The sequence below is a fragment of the Manis javanica genome, chromosome 10 (genome assembly GCF_040802235.1).
Source record: "Manis javanica isolate MJ-LG chromosome 10, MJ_LKY, whole genome shotgun sequence".
Lineage (NCBI taxonomy): Eukaryota > Metazoa > Chordata > Mammalia > Pholidota > Manidae > Manis > Manis javanica.
The window spans coordinates 46,907,651-46,935,073 of NC_133165.1; the positions used below are offsets into that span (position 1 = coordinate 46,907,651).

Sequence of the window (27,423 nt, forward strand, 5' to 3'; positions counted from 1 at the left end):
TGACCAAAGAAATTGACAGCAAACGTTCTTGGGGTGAAAGGGTTATACCCAAGTTTATTTCCAGGTGGCAGTTCAGTCACAAGAATCCCGTTCACTTGGAGCAAGTCTGCAGGCAGCAAGCAGAGCGAGTCTGCAGGCAGCAAGCCGGTCTCTGCCTCTGGGCCCCTCTGTCTGCACAGCTGTCCTCTGGGCCTCTCTGCACAGTTGTCCCGCAGAGCCATCCTCTGGGCCTCTGTCCTCAATGCTGCCACCACTCCAGCCTCTGCTCTCCTGCAGCCTTGCATCCCTGCCACCATGTTGCGCCCAGAGCAGTGGGCGGAGCTCTTTTTATAGAGTCAACAGCCATGTATTGCCCACAGGTGTGCAGTGAGCTAGTTAACCATGGCCTGGTGACAATCCTGGTCACAGAAACTCTAATTTTATCCACAACAAGAAATCCCGAAAAGGCTTGTGTGGATGTAGTCAACAGATCTTGGTTCAATGTTAATTGTGGCTAGCATTTGTTGAGTACCTACTATGTGCCAGTGATTTTTACAGGCATGATCTCATTACAACAGCCTAATATTCATCCCCTTTTTGTAGATACAGAATTGAGGCTCAGAGAGCTTAAGTGATCTGTTCAAAGCCCATAGCTCCTCAACCCCTGGATTTGCTTGATCCCAAGGTCAGTATCCTTGACTTTGTATTCTGCCCCCAGCCCAATCTTGAAGATTCTGGGTTGGCATTCTCTGTGAGGCATCCCTGCCTGGCAACCAGAACAGCTTTGTGTCTGGCATGGGATCTAGTTGGGTCACGCTGCTCAGAATCTCAGGTGGGGACAGTCTGCGCTGGGAAGCCCGGTTTGTCCTACCCAACATTTGGCATCCTGTGTGGGCCATTTCCTCTTCACCACCCTTCCTGCTGTTCGATGCCTCGAAAGGGAGCCCAGGTGACTGCAGCTTCATCCTGCCAGAACCGCCCTTCCTGTTGGTTTAACTCCCAGGGGAAGCACAAACCCAGCAGTCTCTACACCTTGCATTCCTCACGGGACACAGCTTCTGACTGGTCCTGCAATTCCAGGCCCTGCATGAGGCAACCCTTCCACAGGCCTGCAGCTCCCTGGCTGGGGGAAGCCCAGCAAACTGCAGCTACGACCGTTTGGGTCTCCTTCCTGGCGCTCCCTCCTGCGGGTGCCTGTTGGTCTACATCCAGAGCCTCTCTGGGTCTTGCGTAGGATGCCCCCTCCCGGCGGATTTTGTTGCCCCACGTCGTCAGTGGAAAGCCTCTTTCTCAGAGAGCGCCTTGTCAGGCAGGCGCCTTGCTTCTCAGGCCCTCGGCTTGGGCGGTCTCTTTCCCCGCAGAGCCGTCCTCTGGGCCTCTGTCCTCAGTGCTGCCACCACTTCTCTCCCGATCTCCCGCCCGCGCCCGGCGTGGGGCGCCCCCTCTCCCGGGGAGGTCGGGCGCCAGAACAGTGTCGCCGGCTGCCTGCAGGTGTCTCCCCACGGAGGGGCGCGCGTCCCTGCGCCGTGGCTGCTGTCAGGCGCCAGCGGCTCCTCGCCGAGGTGCACCCTCGCTCCGGGCTCCGGGCGCGCCGGAGCCGCTCCGCCGCCGCCGCCCGCCCCCCGTGCCTCCTGCGTGCCCCCAGCCCGGGGGGGGCCATGGGCCCGCGCCGCGTCCGCCGCCGCCGATCGCAGGCGCCAGAGCCCCGGGGCGCGGCGAGCAGCGACCGCTGACGCGGGGCGCCGGCTGCCAACTTCGCGCGCGGAGCTCTCCGGCGGCGTGGTCCCGGTGGCGCGGGCGGCATGAAGACGAGCCGCCGCGGCCGAGCGCTCCTGGCTGTGGCCCTGAACCTGCTGGCGCTGCTCTTCGCCACCACCTCCTTCCTCACCACGCACTGGTGCCAGGGCACGCAGAGGGTGCCCAAGCCCGGCTGCGGCCAGGGCGGGCGCGCCAACTGCCCCAACTCGGGAGCCAACGCCACGGCCAACGGCACCGCCGACCCCGCCGCCGCCGCCGCCGCCGCCGCCGGGAACAACCCCCCTGGCGGCGAGCTCTACAGCTGGGAGACGGGCGACGACCGCTTCCTCTTCAGGAATTTCCACACTGGCATCTGGTACTCGTGCGAGGAGGAGCTCGGCGGGCTCGGTGAGTGAGCCGCGGCGCCGGCGGGCTAGGCTCCGGCTCCCCTGGCTGCGCAGCCCCGAGTCCCGAACCCGCGCTCCCTGCTCCGGGCCGGACGAGGGGCCCGCGCTCCGCAGAGCTGGGCCGAACGTTTGGGGCCGGGGCGCGGTGGGCAAGTCCGGGGGGATCGTGTTGGGCGTTAGGGACGCTTCGCCGTTTCACGGTTCGAGGCAGAGCTCCTTCCCCTTTCGAGCGCCAGACACCTTGGGGACATTGCCGCGCCCTGGGGAGGCGCGTCTCCCGGGCCCCCAGTCTAGCTGCGGGTCCTTTTCGAGCCAGAACTCAGCTCCCGGCTCGCCCCCGCCCCCTCTTTCTTTTACGGGTCTGTCGATCACTCCCAGCCACGCCGTCCCGCCTGGGGTGGGGGTGCGGAGACTGTTCTGAGCGGTGCCTCCTATCGCATGTCCACAGAGCCAGGAGCCTGGGATCATTCGCCTGCCCCTTTCCCCAACCTGTATTAAACCGCTCCTGGACGGGGCCTGAGAAGCATCGGAGTGGGGCAGGGGGAGTCGGGTGGGCCCTCAGCAGGGAGCCCTAGGTGTCCTGGCACCCTCCTCTCAGGGAGAGAATGGGGCAGGAGGGAGACTAGCAGTCGGGAAAGCGGGACAGCTCAGAATTGCGGGGGATGAGGTGAGGGGTGACTTTAAAACGCAGATGGAACTGCTTTGCCTCACAAGCCTTTCTGTGGCCCCCGGGAGGCAGGCAGTGAGGCTGCGCAGGGCTCAGAGGACAGCAGCCTGCCTGTGGTTGTGCCAGATGCCAGGGATGCTGGTCCACACCACCGGTTACCTTCGAGACCATGCTGCTCCAAGTCCAGGTGTGGGGATCCTTTGAGTGAATTGACCTCTTTCCCCAAGGTTAAAACTCCATGCACGCATAGCTGTTCAGTGTAGTCATGGTGCATGTGTTTGCTCCAACGCTGGCTGGGAGTGGCCAGCAACTGATATTTGACCTGAATGAGCCACTGGCCTAACTGGTTGGCCTAAGAACAGAGGGAAGAAGGTTTAGTATAAACTCAGGGGGGCTGCCCCCTCTGCCTGGAATCCCCTTCCCCACACCTTCCCTGGCCGACTCTTCCACGGCTCCGGTGGTGCTTCTCCATCTGCCTTGCCAGGCAGCATCCTATGGAGAGAAGACCTTCGGATTCCGCTTTGGTGGCAGGGTTTCCCTGGCTTGTATCTCTTCATCTTTATCTCCCTCATCACACTTGGCACAGTGCGGAGTTTCCTGGGGCTTACCTTCAGTCACTAGCTGCTTGTCCCCCTATCCCCGCAGGTTGTCACTGTGAAGGCAGGGCTTGAGGCGCCTTGGTCACAGCCGCCCCAGCCTCTGGGTAGCGTCCAGTGCATAGCAGGTCTTCAATACCTATTTGCAGGGAAGGTGTTGGATGAGGCCTTGAACAAACCAAGAGGTTTCCTGGCGTGCAGCCTGATCTTTTTTACCTCTGGGGGGTGCCCCACAGAACTTTTCTGTGACCACCTGAGTGATGCTGGCTGTTTGCCAGAGACACTGGGTGTTTGAATAGGGTCCTGCCCTCACCAGCTTCATCCCTCAGACTTGCTTCTGGTGTGCACTCAGGGCTCTTATTTTTATTCTAGATGTAATTTAAATAATTAACCTCAAAAGGCATCTTAGCTAAAATTCCCTGCTTTCCACTCAGCCCAACCCTAACCTTGTCCATGGAGGTCTCATAATGCCTTATCCTAGGGAACATCTGTGCCCTTAGGCATAGAGGTCCCCACACATCATCTCCGCCTCTCACCAAGTTTCTTCTTGGGTAGAAAAGCAGGTGCCCTGTCCCTTCCTTTTCGCACACACTTGAATACAAGGCTGCATCTCTGGAGCAAAGTTCTCCTTGCCTCCATGGAGTGTCCTGGCCCTGGCTGTCCAGTTGAGCTTCTTAATTGCTGTCAGTCTCTCCTGGCCTCTCTCTGAAGGTCAAGGCCCCAACTCTTGCACTTATTTCCTTCTAGCTAGCTCATCTATGTGGCTCATCCAGGGCTTCACATAGGATGTTTGAGCCTGAGCATTTCAAAAAAATTATTAATTGAAAAACATTCAAAAACAATGTCAGCTTATTGAGCCCTTAATGTGCACCAGGCACGTTAGAACTTCTCACCTGCCAGATCTTGCCTGCTGGCCAACACCCTTGAGGCAGTTACTTGTTGGTGCCCACTTCTCAGATGGGGCTTGGAGGCTCAGTGAGGCTTTTGTCCAGGCCTCCCAGCTGTCAAGGGGCCCCAAATTGTCTCCTGGGGCAGGAAGGAATCAGGGTGAAGTGATTAGGGAAGAGACTGGTGCAGGTGGGGTCAGAGGAGGGGGCAACTTGGGGGACTCAGCGTAAGACCCCTACCCCTAGTCCTCCTGTTAGTACAAACATGGATGGTTAGTTTGTTGGGTAAATAAAAGAAACTCAGTTTTCCTTTTTGTCTTGATCACTGTTTCTGGGAGATTGCCCCTCCCAGAAAATCACAATTTTCTTCTGTGGGAGCTTGGAAAATAGTTATCAGCTTGTCAGTGGTGGTGAGAAATTTGGGAGGTCTGAGCCAGCTTGGATGGCTCCCCTGGCTGATCCACAGTGCCCAAATCCTGCCTGTCCAGGGCTGTGGTCCTGAAAGGGTGTCAGGAAGTACCTGGCCTCAAACTTTTGTTGCTATGACAACCTTTCTTCTGGGCTTTGTGACCATTTTTTAATTCATTTTTTACTTGAAGAGGAGAAAACATCCAACTCACCCCCCCAACACAATCCTGCTCTCCACGCTCCTCACTCATCTGGCATCAAGGACGAACTTCCCTCCCTCCCGCTTCAAGAGAGGGAGGGCTTTCTTTCCTGCAGTGCATTTTAGGTTTACCCCAATGAAAATACCAACCACAAAATCCTAACCTCCATGAGAAAAAGCTGCTAAATGTTCCTTCCTTTCAAATGCCTGTTCGGTCATTTCTTTCTGTGCTCAGAAAAACCTCTCTCCACTTTGGGCAGCCACAGGGATATCTAATAAGCCCTTTTCCCACACTAAAAATCTACAGCATTCACAAAGAAAACTGCAGACTTTCCTAAACAGGCACAATTTCACCAGCCCCGGCACAAAGAAACCTTTTCTCCTTCTTCCAGGAAGGAGCATCAACCTCCTTCAACAAACAGAAAGGGAAGCGGGGCCTTGACACAGAATTACCCCAGCCCTTCCTGCAACTTGGCTTTCTCTTCTTGATCAGAGACCCAGGGGGTCCGGTGGGGCAGAGTGAAGGCCTGGAGGAGGAAGGGGCAAGGGCTCTGGGTGGGGACATGGGTGGCAGGTGGGTACTTGTGCTAACTGGGGACACAGGTGATGTTGGACCTCATCCTGTGTGTGGGTGAGCCTGAGGAAACAGGTGACTGGAGAAGAAGGGTGGGGCAGCAGGGTCTAGGAGGTGAGGCTGGCTAGAGGAAAGTGGGACAGGTGGCCAGGAAGAAGCAGGAGACAAGTCCTGGGGGCAGCAGCAGGACATTTGATGTTCTGAAATCAGTCCACTCTCTCGCCTGGAATGGATGGGCAATGCCTATTCCTCTGATGGAGGATAGAAGCTTCTCAAGTTTCTTTTTAGCAGTGTGGTTTGGGCAAGAGCCTCAGTTTGCTGTCCTGCAGAATGGGGACTGGAGCAGCCAGCACCTGTCCCAGGTGCAAGGGTTCAGTGCAATAGTGCAGGGAAAGTGCCGGGCCCTGCTGAGTGCATCTCACCACCTCCATGCTGCTGCCCTGAGCTACCCACTCCCCTGGGTTTGTGCAGTGGCCTCCCTGCTTCTGCATCGCTCCCCTAGTCTGCTCTCTGCCCAGCATCAGAGTAATCTCAGATGTTGGCTCTCCTTTGCGCAGCCCCCTCAGAGGGCCCCCCCCTCACTCAGAGTCAAAGTCCACATGGCCTACAGTCCCCGGCTCATGCTGCCTCTCTGAGCTCCTCTCCTTCTCCTCCTGCTACCCTGGTCCTCCGCACCAGGCATACTTGGCCTCTGGACCTTTGCACTGCTCCTTCCCTCTGCCTGGAATGCTCCTCTCCAGACAGCCACAAGGCTATTTCCGGAAGCTTCTGTAAGTCAGTGTGGAGCTCTTTCTGAGCACCTGATTCAAAATTGATCTCCCCATGTTTCCTGCTTGATGTTCATCCAGCACTTGCCTCCATTGACACTGCCTCCATGTTACTTGTTTGTTTTGTGTATTACCCACCAGCTCCACAAATGTGGGGAATGTGTTTACCTGTGTTCATTGCTCGGCACACTGGCACATAGTAGGTGCTCAGCAAACATTTGTGGGATGAAGGTCAGTGGTATGACTGCTGTTCTTCCCCAGGCTCTAAGTGTCTTCTCACACTGAGGGGAGGCAGGAGGCCAACCTAGGACCCTGCCCTTTCCACTGAGGCCCCCTTTACAGACCAAATGAGTGTGGGGCAGGGCTGTCCTATGCAGGAGGAGAAAGCTCCCAGCTGCCCCCACTCCTTTCTTGCTTCCTCTTCTTTCCCACAGAAACCCCAGCTCTTCTGCCTGCTCCCTTGATTATGCTGTTATATTTTCATGAGTATGAAGATGCATGTGATGTCCCCAGCCAGGAAGCTCCTGAGCCTGGGGACTTTTGCTGTAATATTAGATAGACTGTTGTAGGAGCGTCTGATAGGTGGGCATTCAGACTTTGAAAGGTGTGACTCTGAGCCCTCAAGTGTTACTTCTTGCATTACCCTAACAGCCCTGTGAAGGAGGTGCCATGCTATGCCTGTTTTCCAGATGAAGAAGTTGAGACACAGAGCAGGGAAGTGACTTGCCCAAGGTCATTCAGTTACCACGTGGCAGATCAGGACTGTGCACCCAGGCAGAAGGCTCCAGAGCCTGGCTCTTGCCTGCTGTGCTGTGCTGCACCCCCACCAACCCAATTCATTCAGGCTCCCTGGACAGCACCAACAATCATGAGCCTGGGATTTGAATCCAGACTCTAACACCAACTTGCTAAGTGACTTAGGGGAGTCACACTCCCTCTCTGGCCTTTTCTTCCCTGTGTAAAATGAAGGATGTTTTTTCTTTTTGGTTTGGTCTGGGTGATGGCAGTGGAAGAGCACCCTATGGCCACAGGCTTTGGGGGAAGACCATCCAGGCTCCAGTTCCCACACCACCACTCAACTGCTGTGTGGCCTCACTTAGGGCCTGGCCCTCTCTGGGCCTCAGTTTCCTTGGCTGGGACACAGGGATGATATCTGCCTCACAATAGCATCGTCAGGGTTAAAGCAGATAATGCAGTGCTCAGCTGGTACACAGCAAGCACTCAATGACAGCACTTGCTGTGATCTGACCCTGTGTCAGAGGCTGCTGATCCAAGGCCTGCAGGTCAAATCTCAACTGTCCATATGTTTTGTTTGGCCCTACAGTGTTTATGGTCTTTGAATAAATCGCCAACATTTGAAAATTGAGACACTTCACAGAAATGTCTGGATTTATGGCTTTTCTCAAAAAGCTGGCAGATCTGTCAGTACTGGGCCCTGGCGCCTAGGGGAGTGGCAGCTGCCCCTCTGGGGAGTCCACAGTCCATTCCACACATCCTCACTGTTGACAGGACTTGCTCAGGCCCCAAGCCCCAGAGGCCTCAGCACATCTCCTTCTGACATCCCACTTCTCATCTGCTGGTGAATCCTGCCAGCTCTTCATTCAGATCCTGCCCCAGCCAACCTCATCCCACCAGCTCTGCCCCAGCACGCCTCCCTGGACTAGGGCAGTAGCTCCTCACTGGGCTCCCTGCTCCTGCCCTCGGCCCCAGGGGTCAGTTTTCCAGTCAGCAGTTAGAGGAGTCCTGTGAAATATGAGTCAGGTTACTCCCCTCCTCTGCTCAGGACCTTCTTGTGTCTTCCATCTCACTCAGAGTCTCAGCCAAACACCTGCGATGCCTACGGCCCATGGTGATGTACCTCTGCAACCTCCTCTGTCTCTACCCCCACATCCCCCACCCCCCAGCTTCCCTGCTGGTCCTTGAAGAGGCCATGACACCCTTGTCTCAGGGCCTTTGTATTTGCTGTTCCCTCTGTCTGGGAGCTCTTCTCCCTGACGTATGCTAGGCTCCATCCCCATCTTCTTGGGCAGGTGTCTGCTCAGATGTCCTCTTCCCAGTGAGGCCTTCCTGGACTGTGCTGCCCCCCAGCTCTTCCCCCTTGCATTTATTCCCTGGCCACTCTAATCGTGGTCTTACCCAGTACATACACACTTGTTTATCATCTTTACTTTCTCCTCTACTTAGATGGTAGCTCCATGGAGGCAGGACTTGGCTCATTTCACATAATGCCACATCCCGGAACCTCAACCAGCTGGCACTTAGAAAGGGCTCAGTAACTCTGTGTGGGATGTGCTTGGGCTTCTAGGAACTCCTCAGGACGTCTGTGTGCAGTGAGAGGCTCTGGCTCTGCAGTCTGTGCCTGTTATTCCCACGGACTTGTCCGACCTTCTTCCTCCCTCCTCCCTCCCCTGTTCTGCTCCTGAGAATAGGTGCCCAGTGGGACGCTGAGAAGAGCTGAAGGGATTCACTGTGGTCACCGCCTATTTAAATTCTGGGCTACAAGACCCAGAACCATCTTGTGGGGACACAGGGGTCTTGGGCCTCTGTGCTGCCTGTGGGACTGTGCTAGGTAAGCTCTTTTGGTCTCAAACAACAGAAGCTGACTCTAGCCCAAATAAGAATGAAGGAGATTTTATTAGAAGGAGGATGCTGCCCATTGAGTCTAGGCAAAGAAGAAATCACCAGGCTTTGCAGGTAAGATCCAGGACCACATGGGCTCCTGGAGGCCAGATCTGATGGGCGCTCCTTCAGGTCCAACCACCAACTAAAATCCTCCAGGGGCCAGAACTGTGAGAGTGGTGCAGACTGTGGGGAACTGGGAACAGCTGTCATGTCTGAAGGAGCAGCAGCTGCTCAGCTCCTGAAGACCATTATCATTGCTAGGTGTGGCCTTGTGAGGCCACGTTGTCCATTTTGTCAAAACTCTAGGTTTTTGTATGAAATCTCTAGATTGCTAAAACTTGGCAACTAATTCAATTAAAAATAAGAAGCCTACTCTACAGGCTAAAAGCAAACACTTATGAGGGGTAAGCATACCCTTGTCCTGCCAGTTTGCATTTCTAGGCCAAAGCTCTGCTGGTAACGCAGTTTGATTCCCAGCCCCTGATTTCCATGCCTATTGATTCAGGTCCTGAGAGAGACTCTGATTAGATGGCATGGTGCCGATGGCCATGGCTGGTCAGTCTGCTCGGTTCTGGGCATGAGAGTGTAGGTCACACCATCCAGTCCTGCAGGTAGTGTGGAGCAGAACTTGGAGCTGGGGGAAGGGACTGAAGCTTGTGTGGACATTGCCAAAGGAGTCAGCCTGGTGGCCAGGACTCCAGGATTCACCATCAGCAAGAGAAACTCAGATAAAATGGCCCTAAGCAAAAAAGGGATTTATGGACTCTCCTAGTAGAAAGTGTCATAGTAGAGCCTGGGGTTGTGGTGTGGCTGGGAATTTGTCCCTCCAGCTGTGGCTCTGCCTTCCTTGGGGTCAGCTTCCTTTTCAGAGAATCCACTGATTCTCTCTCCGTGGCTGTCCCTGATAGCTTTGAGCTTCCTTTTTGTCCTTCCTGTAACTTCAGTGGAAAAGAGAGAGCCTCTCCCCCGAGGTTCAAACAAAATTCCCAGAACTGGGTCTCAGAGGACCCACTTGGGTTATGTCCCCACCCCTGAACCAATCAGTGTGGCCAAAGGGGGTGGGATGTGCTGATTGGCCAGGCCTTGGTGACTGTGCCCCACTGAGACAGGAGATGAGGACAGCTCCATCTGAACCATGTGGCGGGATAGTGAAAGGGGAGCATACCAGTTAGTTTGTGCTGCAGGACTGCTGTGTAACAGCAATAGCAAAACCTCAGTGGCATAAAGCTGCACATATTTACTCAGTGCAACGTTCTGCGGGTCAACAGTTTAGGTTGGGCTGGGCTGGGCTCACTCAAATGTCAGTGGTCTCTGGCTCTTGGCTGGAGCGATGGAGGCAACTGATTAGCCCCAGGCATGTGCTTACAGTGATGTCAGAGAAGAAAAAGCCAGCGCAAGCCAAATTGTGCAAGTTCTTTTCAAGCCTCTGTTTATATCACATTTGCTTACATCCCATTGGCTAAAGCAAGTCACATGGCTGAGCCCAGAGCCAGGGTTGGGGGCACTGCAGAGTTATAATGGCCAAGGGCATGGATACAGGGAGGGGAGAAGAAGTGGGGCCATTAAAGCAATCACTGTATCAATGGGGTTCCTCAAAATCAGGGGTTGGTCCTAGTAAAAGGGGCAATAGATTCTGGTCAGGTAAGAACAGATGCTTCCTACTTACACAAAGATACATCTGGGAACCAGCGGAGTTTGCAGCCATGCCCTGCATCCCCAGCCTAGTTTCTTTTAGCCAGGATGCTACAGTTGTGTTTGAGTTCAGAGATTCTTAATTGTTTGGTATGATGGGACTCTATGATGCCGGGATGAAAACATGTGCCTCCATCCTAGAGAATGCCTCCCCCTAAACACAACTTAGCCTACAATTTCCTGAGACCAGTCAACTGGAGACCACACCAGGTTGACAGTCCTGACCCACCAGTGTTTCCCAAACTTGGCCATGCTCCAGAATCATCTAGAGAACCTGTTTCCCAGGGTCTTGCCCTTGAATCTTCTTCTTGGTGGGTCTGGGGTGAGGCCCAGGAATCCGTATTTCTAACGAGTCCTCTAAACCAGGGGCTTCCAAAGCACAGGGGAATGGACACCAGTGTTCTGGGAATGAGGCAGTGGCAGGCCAGGAGCTGGCTTCTGCAGAGTGTGGGGCAGAGTGGCCTGGCCAGGGCCGTAAACCACTAGCCCACTTCTGCCTGCTGCTTTCTCCTCTTCAGGGACCACCTTACATTCGCTCTGCCCTGCCTCGCTGGCCTCCCTGCACTTCTGGCCACACCAAGCTTATTTCCAGCTTCCACTGTCTGCTCCTCCTGGTGCCTCACCCAGAATTCCCTTCCTTTGTGTATGAAAAACTGATCTTCAGGTTTCTGCTCAGCTGTCTGCAGACCTTCCCCAACCCCCAGCCCTCACTGTTATTTCCTTCCAAGGTTTCTTGTCTTCACCACCTGCAGGGAAATGACCTTGATTGTATATTTCCATGTGCATTTATGATTTGTATCTCTCATCCTCAAGTGAGCACCTCAGAGCCAATCAAAGACTGTGCTCAGCTTCTCACTGTGGTATCCCAGGACCAGAGCATGGTGGCCCTTAGGAAGTGGCAGAGAGCTTGGATCAGAGAGCCAGTGCCCAGTGTCTCACTGTCCTGGGGTGTCTGGTCATTCTACAGAATGTGCGCATTACCTTAGAAATGCTCACAATAAAATTAACCATTGAGGGCTGCCAGGAGGGCCAGGTTGTGTGTGTGTGTGTGGGTGTGCGTGGGAGGGAGAAGGTGGTGGGGCAGGATCAGATGGCCTCCCCGCTCAGGGGAGTGCGCATGGCTCCCCAGGACCTGGTTTGAGCTTGGGGCCCCTCAGTAAACTCCAAATGGAGGCCTGGGGAGGCTCCATGGATCCTGAGGAAGATGTGTTCTGGGTGGGGATGCTGGTGGAGATGGTGGTTTAGAGCAGGCAGGAGGTTTTCCTCTTCTGAATCTGCAGAGGAAAGGTGGTTCTCAGTTGCCTCATCTGAACAGTGGGGTAATAGTGGTTCTGAGCTCTTGGACTGGCTCCTTCCTGTGTTCCTGGTTGACATCTACTTCAGCTGGAAGGCCAGAATCTCTGTCTCAAAACAGTCTATTGGGTCCAAAATGAATACAGCAGAGCTGAGCCCTGCCACTGGATTCTAGTTGGGTGGTGATGTCGGTGAGGAGTGGAAGGGCACCCGGCCTCCAACTGCCCGAGCTCTTCGGATCACTTGGTCACAGGGTGTGCAGTCCTCTCCCAGGGGTTGCCTCTTCCCTGCTGGTGGGGCCCAGAGTTCCAGAGACCTGGAGCCTGGAGTTGGGGGAGTGGCTGTGGGGCCTTGCCCTGTGTCCCAGCTTCCCAGGGGGTATGTCAGGGGTGACAACTACAATGGTGAGCAGAGAAAGAGGTACAGAGACATTGCAAAGGGTGAGACCCAGGAGGGAGAGATTCCCCCAGAATCTGAGAGGGACCCAGGGAAAGGGCAGAGATCAGTCAGAGAAGCCAGAAAGGGAGTTAGTGAGGAAGGGTGAGAGACAGAGGGACAGAGAGACCGAGGGACACAGAGGGAGAGAGACACAAACATAGGAACACACACAGAGATAGAGATACACAGAGACACAGAGACACCAAGAGAAAGGGAGAGATACAGAGGGACAGACACACAGGGAGAGACAGAGGAACAGACACACAGGAGAGATGGACCAAGGAGCTGGGAGGAGAGGTGGTGAGGGGACCTAGCCAGGGGGAGAAAGAAACGAGCATTTCTGGCCCTTTCTCTGCTCTTTTCTGGGAATGGCTTTTCTGCTCTGCAGGGTCAGGCTCCTCCAGGCCTTGGCCTATGGTGACAGGCAGGTGGGGTGGGCAGGACAGCCCACCAGACCCTCCCTCAGATCTCTGGGCTACCTCTTCCCACCCTCTTGGGTGTGGTTTTGGGGGGCTCATCGCAGCTCACAAGCCCCTCTCCAAACTGTCCCAAGTTATTTTTATTAGCCATTTGAATCCGGAAAACTCAGGATGTGGGAGGCAGCTCCTCAACAAGCCAACTGGGTAGGCGTCACTGTGGCCTCTGGGCACACTGAGCAACCTCTGCTCCTCTCTGTCCATGTCTGTTTGTATTTCATTTCTTTCTCTCTGGTCCTCTCTCCACCCTGATTTTTCTATGGAGGGGCCAGTTTTGGAAGGGAGTGGGGCTCTAATCCTCGTTCCTGTCTGTCTCCCTGACACTCTGTCCTGCCAGTCTTGTCCCAGGCCACCCCCTGTGCCTGATAGATCTGGGTGGCGGTTCTGGGGGAAGCACAGAGGGAGGGAGACCATCCCCAGGACGTGGTTGCATGGGGTCAACACATGTCTCTGCTCAGTTGACATGTCCACATGGAGGTCTAAAGGGAAGGAACCAGCCCCAAAGCAGCCACTGCTCTTCTGTCCTCACCAGCTGGGATGCCCTGCGGACTGCTGCCCTGTAGGTCGAGGAGGGTTCAGACAACCACAGGGCTCTGTTCCATGCTTTCTGCATTGGGAACCCAGGTGAAAGAGGCTCGTTTCTGGGCGTCCATGGCTGCTGAGACCGGAAAGGGGGATGAGCTTCTGCCTGAAAGTGGCACATGCATATGGACTGAATTTTGTTGGCCAAAGAAAATCCCGTGGTTACATCTAAACTCCTCAGGGACCGGGGAATTGCATTCTCACATTGTGTCCAGAACGCAGAGAGCTGGGCAGACTGGTGACTACACGAATGGCTGCCACACCCGCCTGCCCTCTCAGCCTGTCTCAACAAAGCACAAAGGACAAGGCCATCTTTCCAATTTCTTGGACAAAACCTTGGAGTTATTTTTAGCTCTTCTCTCTCTCTCTCACACACACACAAACACACCCAACATTCAATCCATGAGCAAATCCTATTTGCTCCCTTTAAGAACACATCCAGAGTCCAATCATTTCTCACCCTCTCCTCTGCCACCCTGTTCTGAGACAGTACCATCTCCTGCCTGGATGACTCCTGAACACCCCTCACTGGTCTTCCTGCATCCACATGTCCCTCCAGTCTGCTAAGGGATCCAGTCGCATATCAGATAACATCCCTGCAGTGGCTCCCATCTCACTTGGGTGAAGCCAAAGCCCTCCCCATGGCTACAAGACCTGCTATAACCTGGACAGTCAGCCATCTGCCTCACCTCCCACTACACTCTTCCTGTGCTTCAGCCCCACTGTCCTTTGGGCTTTGCACAAACACCTGGGCACATTCCTGCCTCAGGACCTTTGTACTTGCCATTTCCCCAGTCTGGACACTTTTTTCCTGACTTCCACTCCCTCACTTTAATAAAATGTCCCCTTTTGTGTGTGCTCTTCCCTGGTCACCCTATTTTTTTTAATTGAATTAGGATTATTGTTTTGTAGATAAAACCAAAATGAAATAAAATCCTTTTAATTCAGAATTTACAGTCATTTCAACTTTAACCCAAACACTTTCAGTATTTAGCAGTAAGATAGGTTTGGGGTATTCAGTGTTGAGTTTTAGTCCCTATCCCTGGTCACCCTATTTAAGATTTTGACCCCTGCCCTGGCATACTGTCTTCCACCACTCAGCTTAATTTTTTTTCATAACACTTTTGCCCCCTGATATTCTCTCAGCCACTGGATCCACCTCAGTGCCCTAGTGATGTGCAGCCCATGATCTGAGAGTCACTGTCTGCTTTGACTTTTGTTTTAGGGACAACGACATTCAGGCCTCTGCAGGGAAAGGACCTCTTTGAAACCATGATCTGTTCACTTGCAGAGCCAGCACTGGAACCTAGTCTGCACCTCCTCAGCCCTGGCTTCTAGGTGCTGGTTCTTGATTATCCCTTAAGGATCTGTAAGACCCTGAAATTCAGTTCCATGACTTTTGCTCTGTCAGAAGAACAGTTATTTAAAAATGGCACTTCCTTGCCTCCCACCTCCTGAAAAGCCACATTTCCTGGGACACTTCAACAGTTGGAATTACTCTAAAAGGAAGCTTTCAAATTCTCATCCATGCTTTCATTCCTTTTCATGAGTGCTTACTATATGCTGGGTTTTGTCTAGGTGTGGGGATTATAGCAGGAAACAAGACAGATGAAGTTTTTGATCTCATGGAGTTTATTTTCTAGAGCAGAAAGAGAGACAACAAGAGGTTGTTTATACATTTGTGCATTTAACCTGGACTTATTCAGCCCCTTCTAAGATCACTGTGAATCCAACAGTGGACAAAATAAGCAAAGGCTTTGTTTTCATGGAGCTGACATTTTAGAGAGGACAGAAAATGAGAGTGGGTTTCCTGGTGGTGGTCATGGTTCATGCAGCAAAAGATGCAGGCCAGAATGGCTTTGGGATTCAGGGATCAGGGAAGCAACTGGATTCCCTGAAGGGTGAAGGCCGCTTGCTGCTTCCACATTCATTCTTGATTGCATAAGCCAGTCATATCTCTGTGACTTTACAAGCCTGCTTTTCATTTCCCCTCTCACAGTGATGGAGTACAGTTTTTTGAGACCCATCTTTCCATACATGAATTTTCACCTTCCAACCACTTTGTTCTGGACCTTCAAGTATTTTTCAGGATAGTTATTTACATTTTGAAAGATTTATCCTCTTTGTATAAGAAATTATTTGGAGGGATTTTCTGGACGCTGTGTTGTCTTCTTTGGTCTTCATTCATTTGTTCATTCATTCACTCAACACATTTACTGAGCACTTACTCTGCTCAACACCAGGAATACTTGGTGAACTTGATGAATGTGGTCCCTGCTTGCAAGGAACTCATATTCCAGTGGAGAGAAAAAAATGTTTAAAAAAAATAGATAAATACAAAATTTCAGGTAGATATAAGTGCTATGACACAGGGTTAAGAGACAGCATGGTAGTGGAGTTTTTGACAGGGTGTCGAGAAACTTCTTGGAAGGAGTGACACTTGAACTGAGACCCAAATGACCAGATGGAGGCAGCCACACATTATTTTAGGGGCAGGGAAGATTCTAGGCAGAACACGTTGATCCTTGGTGAGAGTTCAGTTGAATTTTCTACTTCTTGAATTAATTTTTAGTGAGTTGTGCTTTCTCAGAAAATTATTTCTTCATCAAGAGTTTTGAACTTATTCATAAAATTTATTTTATGTATTTTCTTATGTATTTAATAGAAAAAGTCTTTAATTAGTTTCCTTTTAGCACTCCTAATCCTGTATATTTGTGTTTTTTTTCTCTTTCTTTGAGTCTACTTGCTCAGGTCTGCTGGGGGTGATATGGGCCCTGGTGAAAATTTTCAGGCCCATCAGAAAGAGCAGACTGGCTTGAAATCTTTACATGGGATTTTTACTGAAATGTCACATCTGTAGGTTGGATGACCTGATAATTTGTCCCAGTTTCCTCACTTTTTTTCAGTCGAGGTCTTGCCAGCTTTGTTGTTGTATTGCTATTCCACTCCCATCTTTTTTTTAAAGAATCAGTTATTTTGTATTTATCAATTCTGTTTATCAATATGGCCTTGCTTTCTTTTGGCTTACTTTTACTTGTTTTGTTATAGTTTTTAAGTATTTGAGTTGAAAAGTTTGTTTCTAGAGTTAAAAAAAAATGCACTTAATGCTATGAGTTTGCCTCTGAGCCCCACTTTGGCTATACTTTGTGAGTTTCAAAATGCAGTGCCTTCTTTGAAATGATTTTCTAAAAAATTCTGAAATTTTTGTTTCTAACAATTCTGAAATTTCAGTTTTGTTTTGTTATTGGTCTAAGATAATTTAACAGGGCATTAAAAATTTTCCCTACTGTTTTCTTATTTGCTTAAATTTGTGTCATTAATTTGTGTCATATAATTCAGTTTTACTGAATGATAAAGTGGCCTATGAAATTTCTGCTTCATAATTATTTTTGGCAAAACACAGGCATATTCCTGTGTGTAGGGTAAAGCAGCTCTATAGATGGTATTATTCAAGGACTATCTTGTTATTTACTTCTTTTTGCTTTCTTGATCTGCCGAAAGCTGGATGGGGTAGGTCAAAGTATTTCCCTTCAATAGAATTCTTTCCATTTTTTACTTGTGCTTCTGATAGTTTTGTTTTTATAAAGTTTTTTTCCTAAGTTGTTCATTACAAAAAGATTCATGACAGTTATATTTTCACTGTGTAACTGTGGATTTTATCTTTTGTCAAGATAAAATGACTATTTTCTCCATTTTACTTTGAATTCTACTTTTTAATATTTTAATATTGCTATCCAAGCTTTCTTTTTTTGTGTGTCCCTTTGACATATCTCATCCTTGCCTTTCTATGTCTTTTTGTTACATGCATATCTGGAAAGAACAATATAGTCAGAATCTGTCTGTTGGTACAGATTGAGTGTTTTAACCAAATAATGTTTGATCTCAGTTCCATTTTTTTTGTTGAATGCTTTCAATTCTTTATTCCTTTTTCTTTAAATATTTTGTTTGTTTTTGTCTTTTACTATATGGATTAGATTTTGTTTCTTTTTTCACTACTAATATTTAAAAAAGTATATACACTACTCTTAATTTTGTTTTTAAATCTAATTTTAATTCTTATTAGAGAAATAGAATTATTTCTGTTAGAAGTAATTAGAAATAGTTAAAATACTAGAAATAAAATTATTTCTCTAAAAGCTATACAGAGCAATACAACATGTAGTGTATTTTTAAAAATTCAGTTTTTTACTTATATTTGTAACAAGAATTGCAACTTGATCATTTGATTAGCTAGTTTCAGTGCTAATTGTAAGTCCCTTTGGTTCATGTTCCCTCCATTTTTGTTCATATCTTGGTTGGATTTGAATGCTAGATATGATGGTGCATGTGCTGGCCACCAGTTTTGTGCCAGATCCCATGCTAGATGCTGGGATGCAGTCATGAAGAGGACAACTAGGTGGGTTCCTGCTTTCATGGAGCTTCTAGCATGTGTGTGTGTACACACCCATGTGAACTCATGTGTGGATGTGTGTCTATGTGAATAATACACAAGGAAGCAAACCCATTCCCTTCTGAGGAGGGACATCTAAATGAGACTTGAAGAGAGAGGGAATGGGCCATGGGCAGGTAGAGAAACAGCACATACAAAGGCTCTGCGTAGGGACAGGGTTTGGTGAGTGGGAAGAGTGGGGAGAAGGTGGATGTGGCTAGAGTTTAGTGAGAGTGGTGTGAGATGAAGTGGGAGAGGGAGCAGAGATAAGATCAGGGCTTTGTAGATGTGGAGGGGTGGACTTTATCCTCAATGCACTTGATCTTATGTCTGAACTCTTGTTTACTTAAAAGTAGCTTTCCATGGCCTTTGGATATGAAAGACAGCAGGGCTGGGTATAGAATCCATGGGTTTTAAACCTTTCCCCTCCACATCCTTTGGGCATCACTCCATGTTTTCTGGCATCTAGTGTTGAGAAGAGATGTCTAAAAGTCAGCCTAATTTTTCATTTTAGCCAATTTTTTCCCCCTTGAGTTCTTGTATGATTCCCCCCACCCCCATTCATCCTTGATGCAAAGAATTTCATCATGGAATATATCAGTGTTGATTTTTAAATTGGCTGAGTACCTCTTGAGATCAGCTTAGAGAGGCTTAATTGTATTATAGTTTCAATTATTTGCAGTATTCCATTTGTTCCAAGCTTTTCTTCAAGAACATTGATTACTTAAAGGATTATTTTCTGTTCTCTGACCTCTATGTCTATTATTTTCTCTCATAGTTTTAATGTCCTTTTTGTCTTACTCTTTTGGAATTTATCCTGCTTGGTATTTTCTGAGCTTCCTGGATCTGTGGTTTGGTGTCTGACTTTAATTTGGGTTATTCTCAGTTATTGTTATTTCAAATATTTCTTCTGTTCCTCTCTTTCTTCTCCTGGTATCCCCAAGACACATATGTTACAACTTTATAGTTGTCCTAGAGTCCTTGATATTCTGTTCTGTCTGTTTTTCCCTATCTTTTTTCCTCTTTGCTTTTCAGTTTTAGAGATTTCTGGTATATGTGGAGGCTACCACATAAGCCAAAATATCCTTGAGATATACTAAAACTCAGAGATTTTTTTCCTCATCCATGTCTAGTATACTGATCAGCTCAGCAAAGGCATTCTTCATTTCTGTTACAGTGTTTTTGATCTCTAGCATTTCTTTTGTTTCTTTTTTCTTAGAATTACATTTCTTTCACATTGCCCATCTTTTCTTGCACACTGTCTACTTTATCCATTAGAGATCTTAGCATATTACATCATAGTTGTTTTCAATTCCTGGTCTGATAGTTCCAATGTCCCATCTGTTTCTGAGTCTTGTTCTGACACTTGCTCTGTGTCTTCAAACTGTATTTTTTATCTTTTAGTATGCCTTGTAATTTTTTTCTTGATAGCTGTACGTAAGGTACCGGGTCAAAGGAACTGCTGTAAACAGACATTTAGTGAGGTGGTGGTGAGGTATGGAAGGATACAAATCTTCTCTGGGCCTATGGTTAGGTCTCAGTCTTTTAGAGAGCCTGTGCCTCTGAGCTGTTGAACGTCTCCTATGTTAGATGGCACTGGATGCTAGAGGGGCCTGGAGTTGGGTATTTCCCTTCCTCTAGGTGAGTTAGGCTCTGATGATGCTCCAGCAGGTTAGGCTCTGGTTAACTAGTCCTCCCTTGAGGATAGCCTTGTTAAGAAGAACAAAATGCTTTGGTGTATTTAGAAATAGTTCCTTTTCCCCTCTTGCTGCTGGAATTGTGGGAGGATTTTTCTCTGATATGTACTCTGAGAACCTGGTAGAGCTTCTAGAGGTAAAACTCACCAAAGTGCAAGGACCCCAGTGACTGGCTTCCCTGGAGTTTTCACCCATCAGACCTCCACACTGAGCCTCCAGTAATTTGTCAGTTGCAGTTCAGGATTCCTACGCACTGGTTCCCAAAGTGCTTTCTCCTGTGGTACATTGTGATTCTCTGTATCCATACGTTTCTCCAATTTGGGGGGCAGCAGTTTGCCTTATGACCTCCCTTGTCTTGGGGACTGAAGAAGAGTTGTTGATATTTCAGTTTGTTCAGCTTCTTACTTGTTGTTAGCACAAATTGGTGACTTCCAAGCTTCTTATATGCTAGACTGGAAACTGGAAGTCCTGTCTTGTCTCATTCTTTTGCATTCCAAAATAGTTTAGAAAGTTTGTTCTCCAGTTTTTGGGATCTCTGAATGGTTAAGAGAGATTACTCCAACCACCTCCCACCCCCAACCCAATCCTTCATACTTTTCTACTGTAGTGATTAAGGCGAGACTGTGCTGGACTAGCTCTATGGGTGCCTTGCTGAGGCTGCGTGGTCTCCTCACTTTCTCTCCTCTGTGCCCCAGCCCAATTCTGCTTGGCCCTCAAAGGCTGAGAAATGTGGTGTCTTCATCAAAGCTCAAGAAAGCTCAAGGCCCTAGTTTCAGTTTCAGCTCAGAGGAGCAGGGACTCAAAAGAAAGAAAAACTCTTTGCCCCTTGAATTGTGCCTCATTATGCTCCTGACTTATGTCAAAGCGTCTCACCTTGGGCAGTGGCTTAAGTTTCTAGAGCTTAGTGTCACTAACACTCTGCACTGTGGATTCAATTTTCTGTAGGGTTGAATCTGCTTTTTACTGCCTCTGATGTGTATTTTAACTCTCTTTCATCATCTTCAGCTCCTTTACAGTCCTTCCTCTCCTTGCTTGGCTCCTTTTTCACCCAGACTCCCTTCCTGGCAGCTCTCTTTAACAAGATCTTATTTTTTAATCTGCCAAGTCTTGGTTATAGAGTTTATATACTCTCTTAGGGACACGTAAATGCTTTCATGAATTAGCTTATGCTTCCTTTAGTAAGTACATTTCAAAGAGGTTCTCCTATTCTGTACCTTGAGTATGTCTTTCCCCTTTTTAGGTTATAGACTTACCCTGAGTGCCCTATTTGTGCTTATGCTCCCTATGTTTCCTCATCTTTGGGTATGGAAAAGGCTCAGACCCAGTAGTTACTCATAAATAGGATGGGTGAGTGCTCCTCGGTCCTTCTCACTTTTCACCTGGCTGCTGTTAGATTGCTCCTCACATATCTTGAGTGGTCCTGATGGTTGGCATTTATACCATGAAGCTGGTTCCTGATATTTTAGGATGTATTTACATTTTGTAGCGCTGTTACATAGAGGTAGTGTCTTCTTTGCCCACCTCTTGGTGGTTGGAGTATGGAAAAGGAATTACTTCCATGTTGCAGGAAATACTCTGTAGTTCCCTTCTTATTAGAAATGGTTGCTGTAAAACTACAATTCCCAAGGTGTTCCATTCCTACATTTCCTTTCATCTTTGCCCAGTTTTACTTTGCAACTCGATGCAATGCACTGTTGCCCATCCACTTAGGCTGTTAGCCATGCGCCCTCACTGGGAATCACAGATGCTGGAGGGATGGAAGCCGGAGGGTGAACAGTCCTGGTCTCTGCAGAAGGAGGCTCACAAGCTGCAGAGGGTGGGCACTGCATCTATCAGACCCAGTGATGTCACTGACTGAGGGTGGTGAACCCCTTCAGCCTTCCTTCTTGATTGCAAAGTTAAGTTGATTAAGAAGGAAATTCCTTCTTGGTCTAACAGAGATCATTCACAGTGGGCCTAGTTTCTAGTTCCCATGTAGCATTACACTGCTTTGTGTTATTTTGATTGAAAGGTGGATGAGGGAAGCAAATCTCACATCCCTGGCCTTCCACCAGTCTTAACCCAGAACCCCAGTATCCTTTTTTTTTTGAGAGGGCATCTCTCATATTTATTGATCAAATGGTTGTTAACAAAAATAAAATTCTGTATAGGGGACTCAATGCACAATCATTAATCAACCCCAAGCCTAATTCTCAACAGTCTACAATCTTCTGAAGCATAATGAACAAGTTCTTTCATAGTGAATAAGTTCTTACATGGTGAACAGTGCAAGGGCATTCATATCACAGAAACTTTCAGTTTTGATCACGCATCATGAACTATAAATAATCAAGTCATATGATTATTCATTTGATTTTTACACTTGATTTATATGTGAATCCCACAGTTCTCCCTTATTATTATTATTATTATTTTTAATAAAATACTGAAGTGGTAGGTAGATGCAAGATAAAGGTAGAAAACATAATTTACTGCTGTAAGACGGCAAATGTAGATGATCAGGTGTGTGCCTATAGACTAAGTATTAATCCAAGCTAGACAAGGGCAACAAAACATACACGGATGCAGAAGATTTCTCTCAAAATAGGGGGGGTGAGGTTCTAAGCCTCACCTTTCTTGATCCCCAATTTCTTACCTGATGGTCCCCCTGCGACTGTGCCTGTCTTAGGTTGTTCCTCCCTTGAGGAATCTTACCTGTCTCTGGCTAACCAGTCATCTTCTGGGGCCATACAGGGAAATGTAAAGTTGGTAAGTGAGAGAGAAGCAATATTCTTTGAAAAGGTTAGCTTTTTACTTCTTTGCAGATTTATGCCCTGTGGCTTCTATGCCCAGTATTTGTCTTGAGGTATCTTTACCACTTGGAAGAATTATGATACTTGGTAATTTTCAATATGAGGCACCGTTTCTACTAAAGGGTTGTAATTAGGAAGGAAGAAGAAAAGCTATAGAAGTAGCAGATGGAATGAAACATGGGAAGATTGATTATTTCTTTGACATATCTTCTTGTAGAGTAACATAAGCATGTATAGGTTTTAACAAACTACTAATTAAATTGTGTACACACATTGACATAATAGGAATACAGCCACATAACAAAAGCAGACATACAATTACCAGCCATATCCAGTAAAACCAAGAAAACCAGTTAGGTACCCTAGACATTTGTGAAAACTTATCAATGATATGATGGATATTGTCTAATGGAATTTGAATAGTTTGAGAAAAATCAGACAAATTAAAACAACATATTCCTGGGAACTGTTCACATCTCTTATGTTCTTTTAACAGTAGATAGTCTATAGTAGCACGATTTTGGAGCACTGCAACTTGCACTTCTCCTAATTCTTGGTTGAGTTCCGACAGTATAGATCCAGTCAAATTTGTTACTATATGCACAGGCCAGCTTGGATATCTCCTTCTTCATTCCAATGGCAAGTCCAGGAACCGGTGGGATGAATGCAGCTACAACTGCAACAGCGCCAGGATCTTTGTTGAAGTTTTTTGATGATTATCTTCAGGAATGACTCTTCCAGAGGATGTTGAAGTTGGAAGTTCTTCTTCATATTGTATCTTAATTTGTTTTCTGGGTAGCCAAATTAGGCTTTGATCCACTGTATAAACACAAACAAACCCTTTGCCCACACTTTGATATGACCTTTATACTATTGTGAAGAACCTATTGGAGACCACCACACAGGAACTGCTTTTTTTTTTAAGAGAAAGGAATATTATCAGAAAAATGTACTTCCATAGCTGATCATCTGACACCCTTTAAAAAATCAAAATTAAGGGTATGTAAAGCATGCATTAATCATTGATTTGCGGTTACTTTTATCCTATCAGGGAGTAATCCCCCTTTTCTTTCTCTTTTTTTGTTATCATTAATCTACAGTTACATGAAGAATATTATGTTTACTAGGCTCTCCCCTACACCAAGTCCCCCCCACAAACCCCATTACAGTCACTGCCCATCAGCATAGCAAAATGTTATAGAATCACTACTTGTCTTCTCTGTGTTGCACAGCCCTCCCCTTTCTCCCACCCCCCACATTATGCATGCTAATCATAATACCCCCTTTTCTTCTCCCCCCATCCCTCCCTACCCACCCATCCTCCCCAGTCCCTTTCCCTTTGGTAACTGTTAGTCCATTCGTGGGTTCTGTGATTCTGCTTCTGTTTTGTTCGTACAGTTTTTCCTTTGTTCTTATACTCCACAGATGAGTGAAATCATTTGGTATTTGTCTTTCTCTGCTTGGCTTATTTCACTGAGCATAATACCCTCTAGCTCCACCCATGTTGTTGCGAATGGTAAGATTTGTTTTATTCTTATGGCTGAATAACATTCCATTGTGTATATGTACCACATCTTCTTTATCCATTCATCTACAGATAGACACTTAGGTTGCTTCCAATTCTTGGCTATTGTAAATAGTGCAGCGATAAACATAGGGGTGCATCTGTCTTTTTCAAACTGGAGTGCTGCATTCTTAGGGTAAATTCATAGGAGTGGAATTCTTGGGTCAAATGGTAAGTCTATTTTGAGCATTTTGAGGAACCTCCATACTGCTTTCCACAGTGGTTGAACTAATTTACATTCCCACCAGCAGTGTAGGAGGGTTCCCCTTTCTCCACAACCCTGCCAACATTTGTTGTTGTTTGTCTTTTGGATGGTAGCCATCCTTACTGGTGTGAGGTGATATCTCATTGTGGTTTTAATTTGCATTTCTCTGATAACTAGCGATGTGGAGCATCTTTTCATGTGTCTGTTGACCATCTGAATTTCTTTTATGGAGAACTGTCTGTTCAGTTTCTCTGCCCATTTTTTAATTGGATTATTTGTTTTTTGTTTGTTGAGGTGGGTGAGCTCTTTATATATTTTGGATGTCAAGCCTTTATAGGATCTGTCATTTACAAATATATTCTCCCATACTGTAGGGTTCCTTTTTGTTGTGTTGATGGTGTCTTTTGCTGTACAGAAGCTTTTCAGCTTACTATAGTCCCACTTGTTCATTTTTGCTTTTGTTTTCCTTGCTCGGGGAGATACATTCAAGGAGAGGTCACTCATGTTTATGTCTTAGAGATTTTTGGGTTAATGTCTGGAGTCTCTAATCTGTTCCACTGGTCTGTGGCTCTGTTCTTGTGCCAGTACCAAATTGTCTTGATTACTATGGCTTTGTAGTAGAGCTTGAAGTTGGGGAGTGAGATCCCCCCTACTTTATTCTTCTTTCTCAGGATTGCTTTGGCTATTCGGGGTCTTTGCAGTTTCCATATGAATTTTTGAACTATTTGTTCCAGTTCATTGAAGAATGTTGCTGGTAATTTGATAGGGATTGCATCAAATCTGTATATTGCTTTGGGCAGGATGGCCATTTTGACGATATTAATTCTTCCTAGCCAAGAGTATGGGATGAGTTTCCATTTGTTAGTGTCCCCTTTAATTTCTCTTAAGAGTGACTTATAGTTTTCAGGGTATAGGTCTTTCACTTCTTTGGTTAGGTTTATTCCTAGGTATTTTATTCTTTTTGATGCAACTGTGAATGGAATTGTTTTCATGATTTCTCTTTCTATTGGTTCATTGTTAGTGTATAGGAAAGCCACAGATTTCTGTATATTAATTTTGTATCCTGCCACTTTGCTGTATTCCAATATCAGTTCTAGTAGTTTGGAGTTGAGTCTTTAGGGTTTTTTATGTACAATATCATGTCATCTGCAAATAGTGACAGTTTAACTTCTTTTTTACCAATCTGGATTCCTTGTATTTCTTTGTTTTGTCTAATTGCCGTGGCCAGGACCTCCAGTACTATGTTAAATAACAGTGGGGAGAGTGGACATCCCTGTCTTGTTCCCTATCTCAGAGGAAAAGCTTTCAGCTTCTCGCTGTTCAGTATGATGTTGGCTGTGGGTTTATCATACATGGCCTTTATTATGTTGAGGTACTTGCCCTCTATACCCATTTTGCTGAGAGTTTTTATCATGAATGGATGTTGAATTTTGTCAAATGCTTTTTCAGCATCTATGGAGATGATCGTGTGGTTTTTGTCCTTTTTGTTGATGTGGTGGATGATGTTGATGGATTTTCGAATGTTGTACCATCCTTGCATCCCTGGGATGAATCCCACTTGGTCATGGTGTATGATCCTTTTGATATGCTGTTGAATTCTGTTTGCTAATATTTTATTGAGTATTTTTGCATCTACATTGATCAGGGATATTGGTCTGTAATTTTCTTTTTTGGTGGGATCTTTGCCTGGTTTTGGTATTAGGGTGATGTTGGCTTCATAGAATGAGTTTGGGAGTATTCCCTCCTCTTCTATTTTTTGGAAAACTTTAAGGAGAATGGGTATCAGGTGTTCTCTGTATGTCTGATAAAATTCCGAGGTAAATCCGTCTGGCCTGGGGGTTTTGTTCTTGGGTAGTTTTTTTGATTACCATTTCAATTTCTTTGCTCGTAATTAGTTTGTTTAACTTTTGTGTTTCTTCCTTGGTCAGTCTTGGGAGGTTGTATTTTTCTAGGAAGTTGTCCATTTCTTCTAGGTTTTCCAGCTTGTTGGCATATAGGTTTTCATAGTAGTCTTTAATAAATCTTTGTATTTCTGTGGAGTCTGTCATGATTTTTCCATTCTCATTTCTGATTCTGTTGATTTGTGTTGATTCTCTTTTTCTCTTAATAAGTCTGGCTAGAGGCTCATCTATTTTGTTTATTTTCTCAGAGAACCAGCTCTTGGTTTCACTGATTTTTGCTATTGTTTTATTCTTCTCAATTTTGTTTATTTATTCTCTGATATTTATTATGTCCCTCCTTCTGCTGACTTTAGGCCTCATTTGTTCTTCTTTTTCCAGTTTCGATAATTGTGATGTTAGACTATTCATTTGGGATTGTTCTTCCTTATTGAAGTGTGCCTGGGCCGCTATATACTTTCCTTTTAAGACTGCTTTTGCTGCGTCCCACAGAAGTTGGGGCTTTGTGTTGTTGTTGTCATTTGTTTCTGTATATTGCTTGATCTCTATTTTAATTTGTTTGTTGATCCATTGATTATTTAGGAGCATGTTGTTAAGCCTCCATGTGTTTGTGAGCCTTTTTGTTTTCTTTGTAGAATTTATTTCAAGTTTTATACCTTTGTGGTCTGAAAAATTGGTTGGTAGAATTTCAATATTTTGGAATTTACTGAGGCTCTTTTTGTGACCTAGTATGTGGTCTATTCTGGAGAATGTTCCATGTGCCCTTGAGAAGAATGTATATCCTGTTGCTTTTGGCTGTAGAGTTCTATAGATGTCTATTAGGTCCATCTGTTCTAGTGTGTTGTTCAGTGCCTCCATGTCCTTACTTATTTTCTGCCTGGTGGATCTATCCTTTGGGGTGAGTGTTGTGTTGAAGTCTCCTAAAATGAATGCATTGCAGTCTATTTCCCCCTTTAGTTCCGTTAGTATTTGTTTCACATATGCTGGTGCTCCTGTGTTGGGTGCATATATATTTAGAATGGTTATATCCTCTTGTTGGACTGAGCCCTTTATCATTATGTAATGTCCTTCTTTATCTCTTGTTACTTTCTTTGTTTTGAAGTCTTATTTTGTCTGATACTAGTACTGCAACCCCTGCTTTCTTCTCACTGTTGTTTCCCTGAAATATGTTTTTCCATCCCTTGACTTTTAGTCTTTGCATGTCTTTGGGTGTGAGGTGAGTTTCTTGTAAGCAGCATATAGATGAGTCTTGCTTTTTTAGCCATTCAGTGAGTCTGTGTCTTTTGATTGGTGCATTCAGTCCATTTACATTTAGGGTGAGTATTGAAAGATATGTACTTATTGCCATTGCAGGCTTTAGATTCGTGGTTACCAAAGGTTCAAGGTTAGCTTCTTTAGTATCTTACTGCCTAACTTAGCTCGCTTATTGAGCTGTTATATACACTGTCTGGAGATTCTTTTCTTCTTTCCCTTCTTATTCCTCCTCCTCCATTCTTTATATGTTGGTTGCTTTA

The 27,423-nt window shown here is 46.9% G+C and overlaps 1 protein-coding gene across 5 annotated transcripts in view; it reads left to right on the forward strand.

Moving 5' to 3' along the window:
• Positions 1–883: 883 nt before the first annotated feature.
• The window catches only part of GSG1L (GSG1 like), a 224,499-nt gene continuing 197,959 nt past the window's right edge, over positions 884–27,423 (forward strand). The window contains exon 1 of one of the 5 annotated variants that reach the window (XM_073215366.1): positions 884–2,124. In XM_073215366.1, coding sequence (XP_073071467.1) covers positions 1,782–2,124 — 343 coding nt within the window. In that variant the 5' untranslated portion in view covers positions 884–1,781. The remainder of the gene's footprint in view (positions 2,125–27,423) is intronic. The other 4 variants (XM_073215364.1, XM_073215365.1, XM_036992498.2 and 1 more) reach the window with 4 other exon arrangements.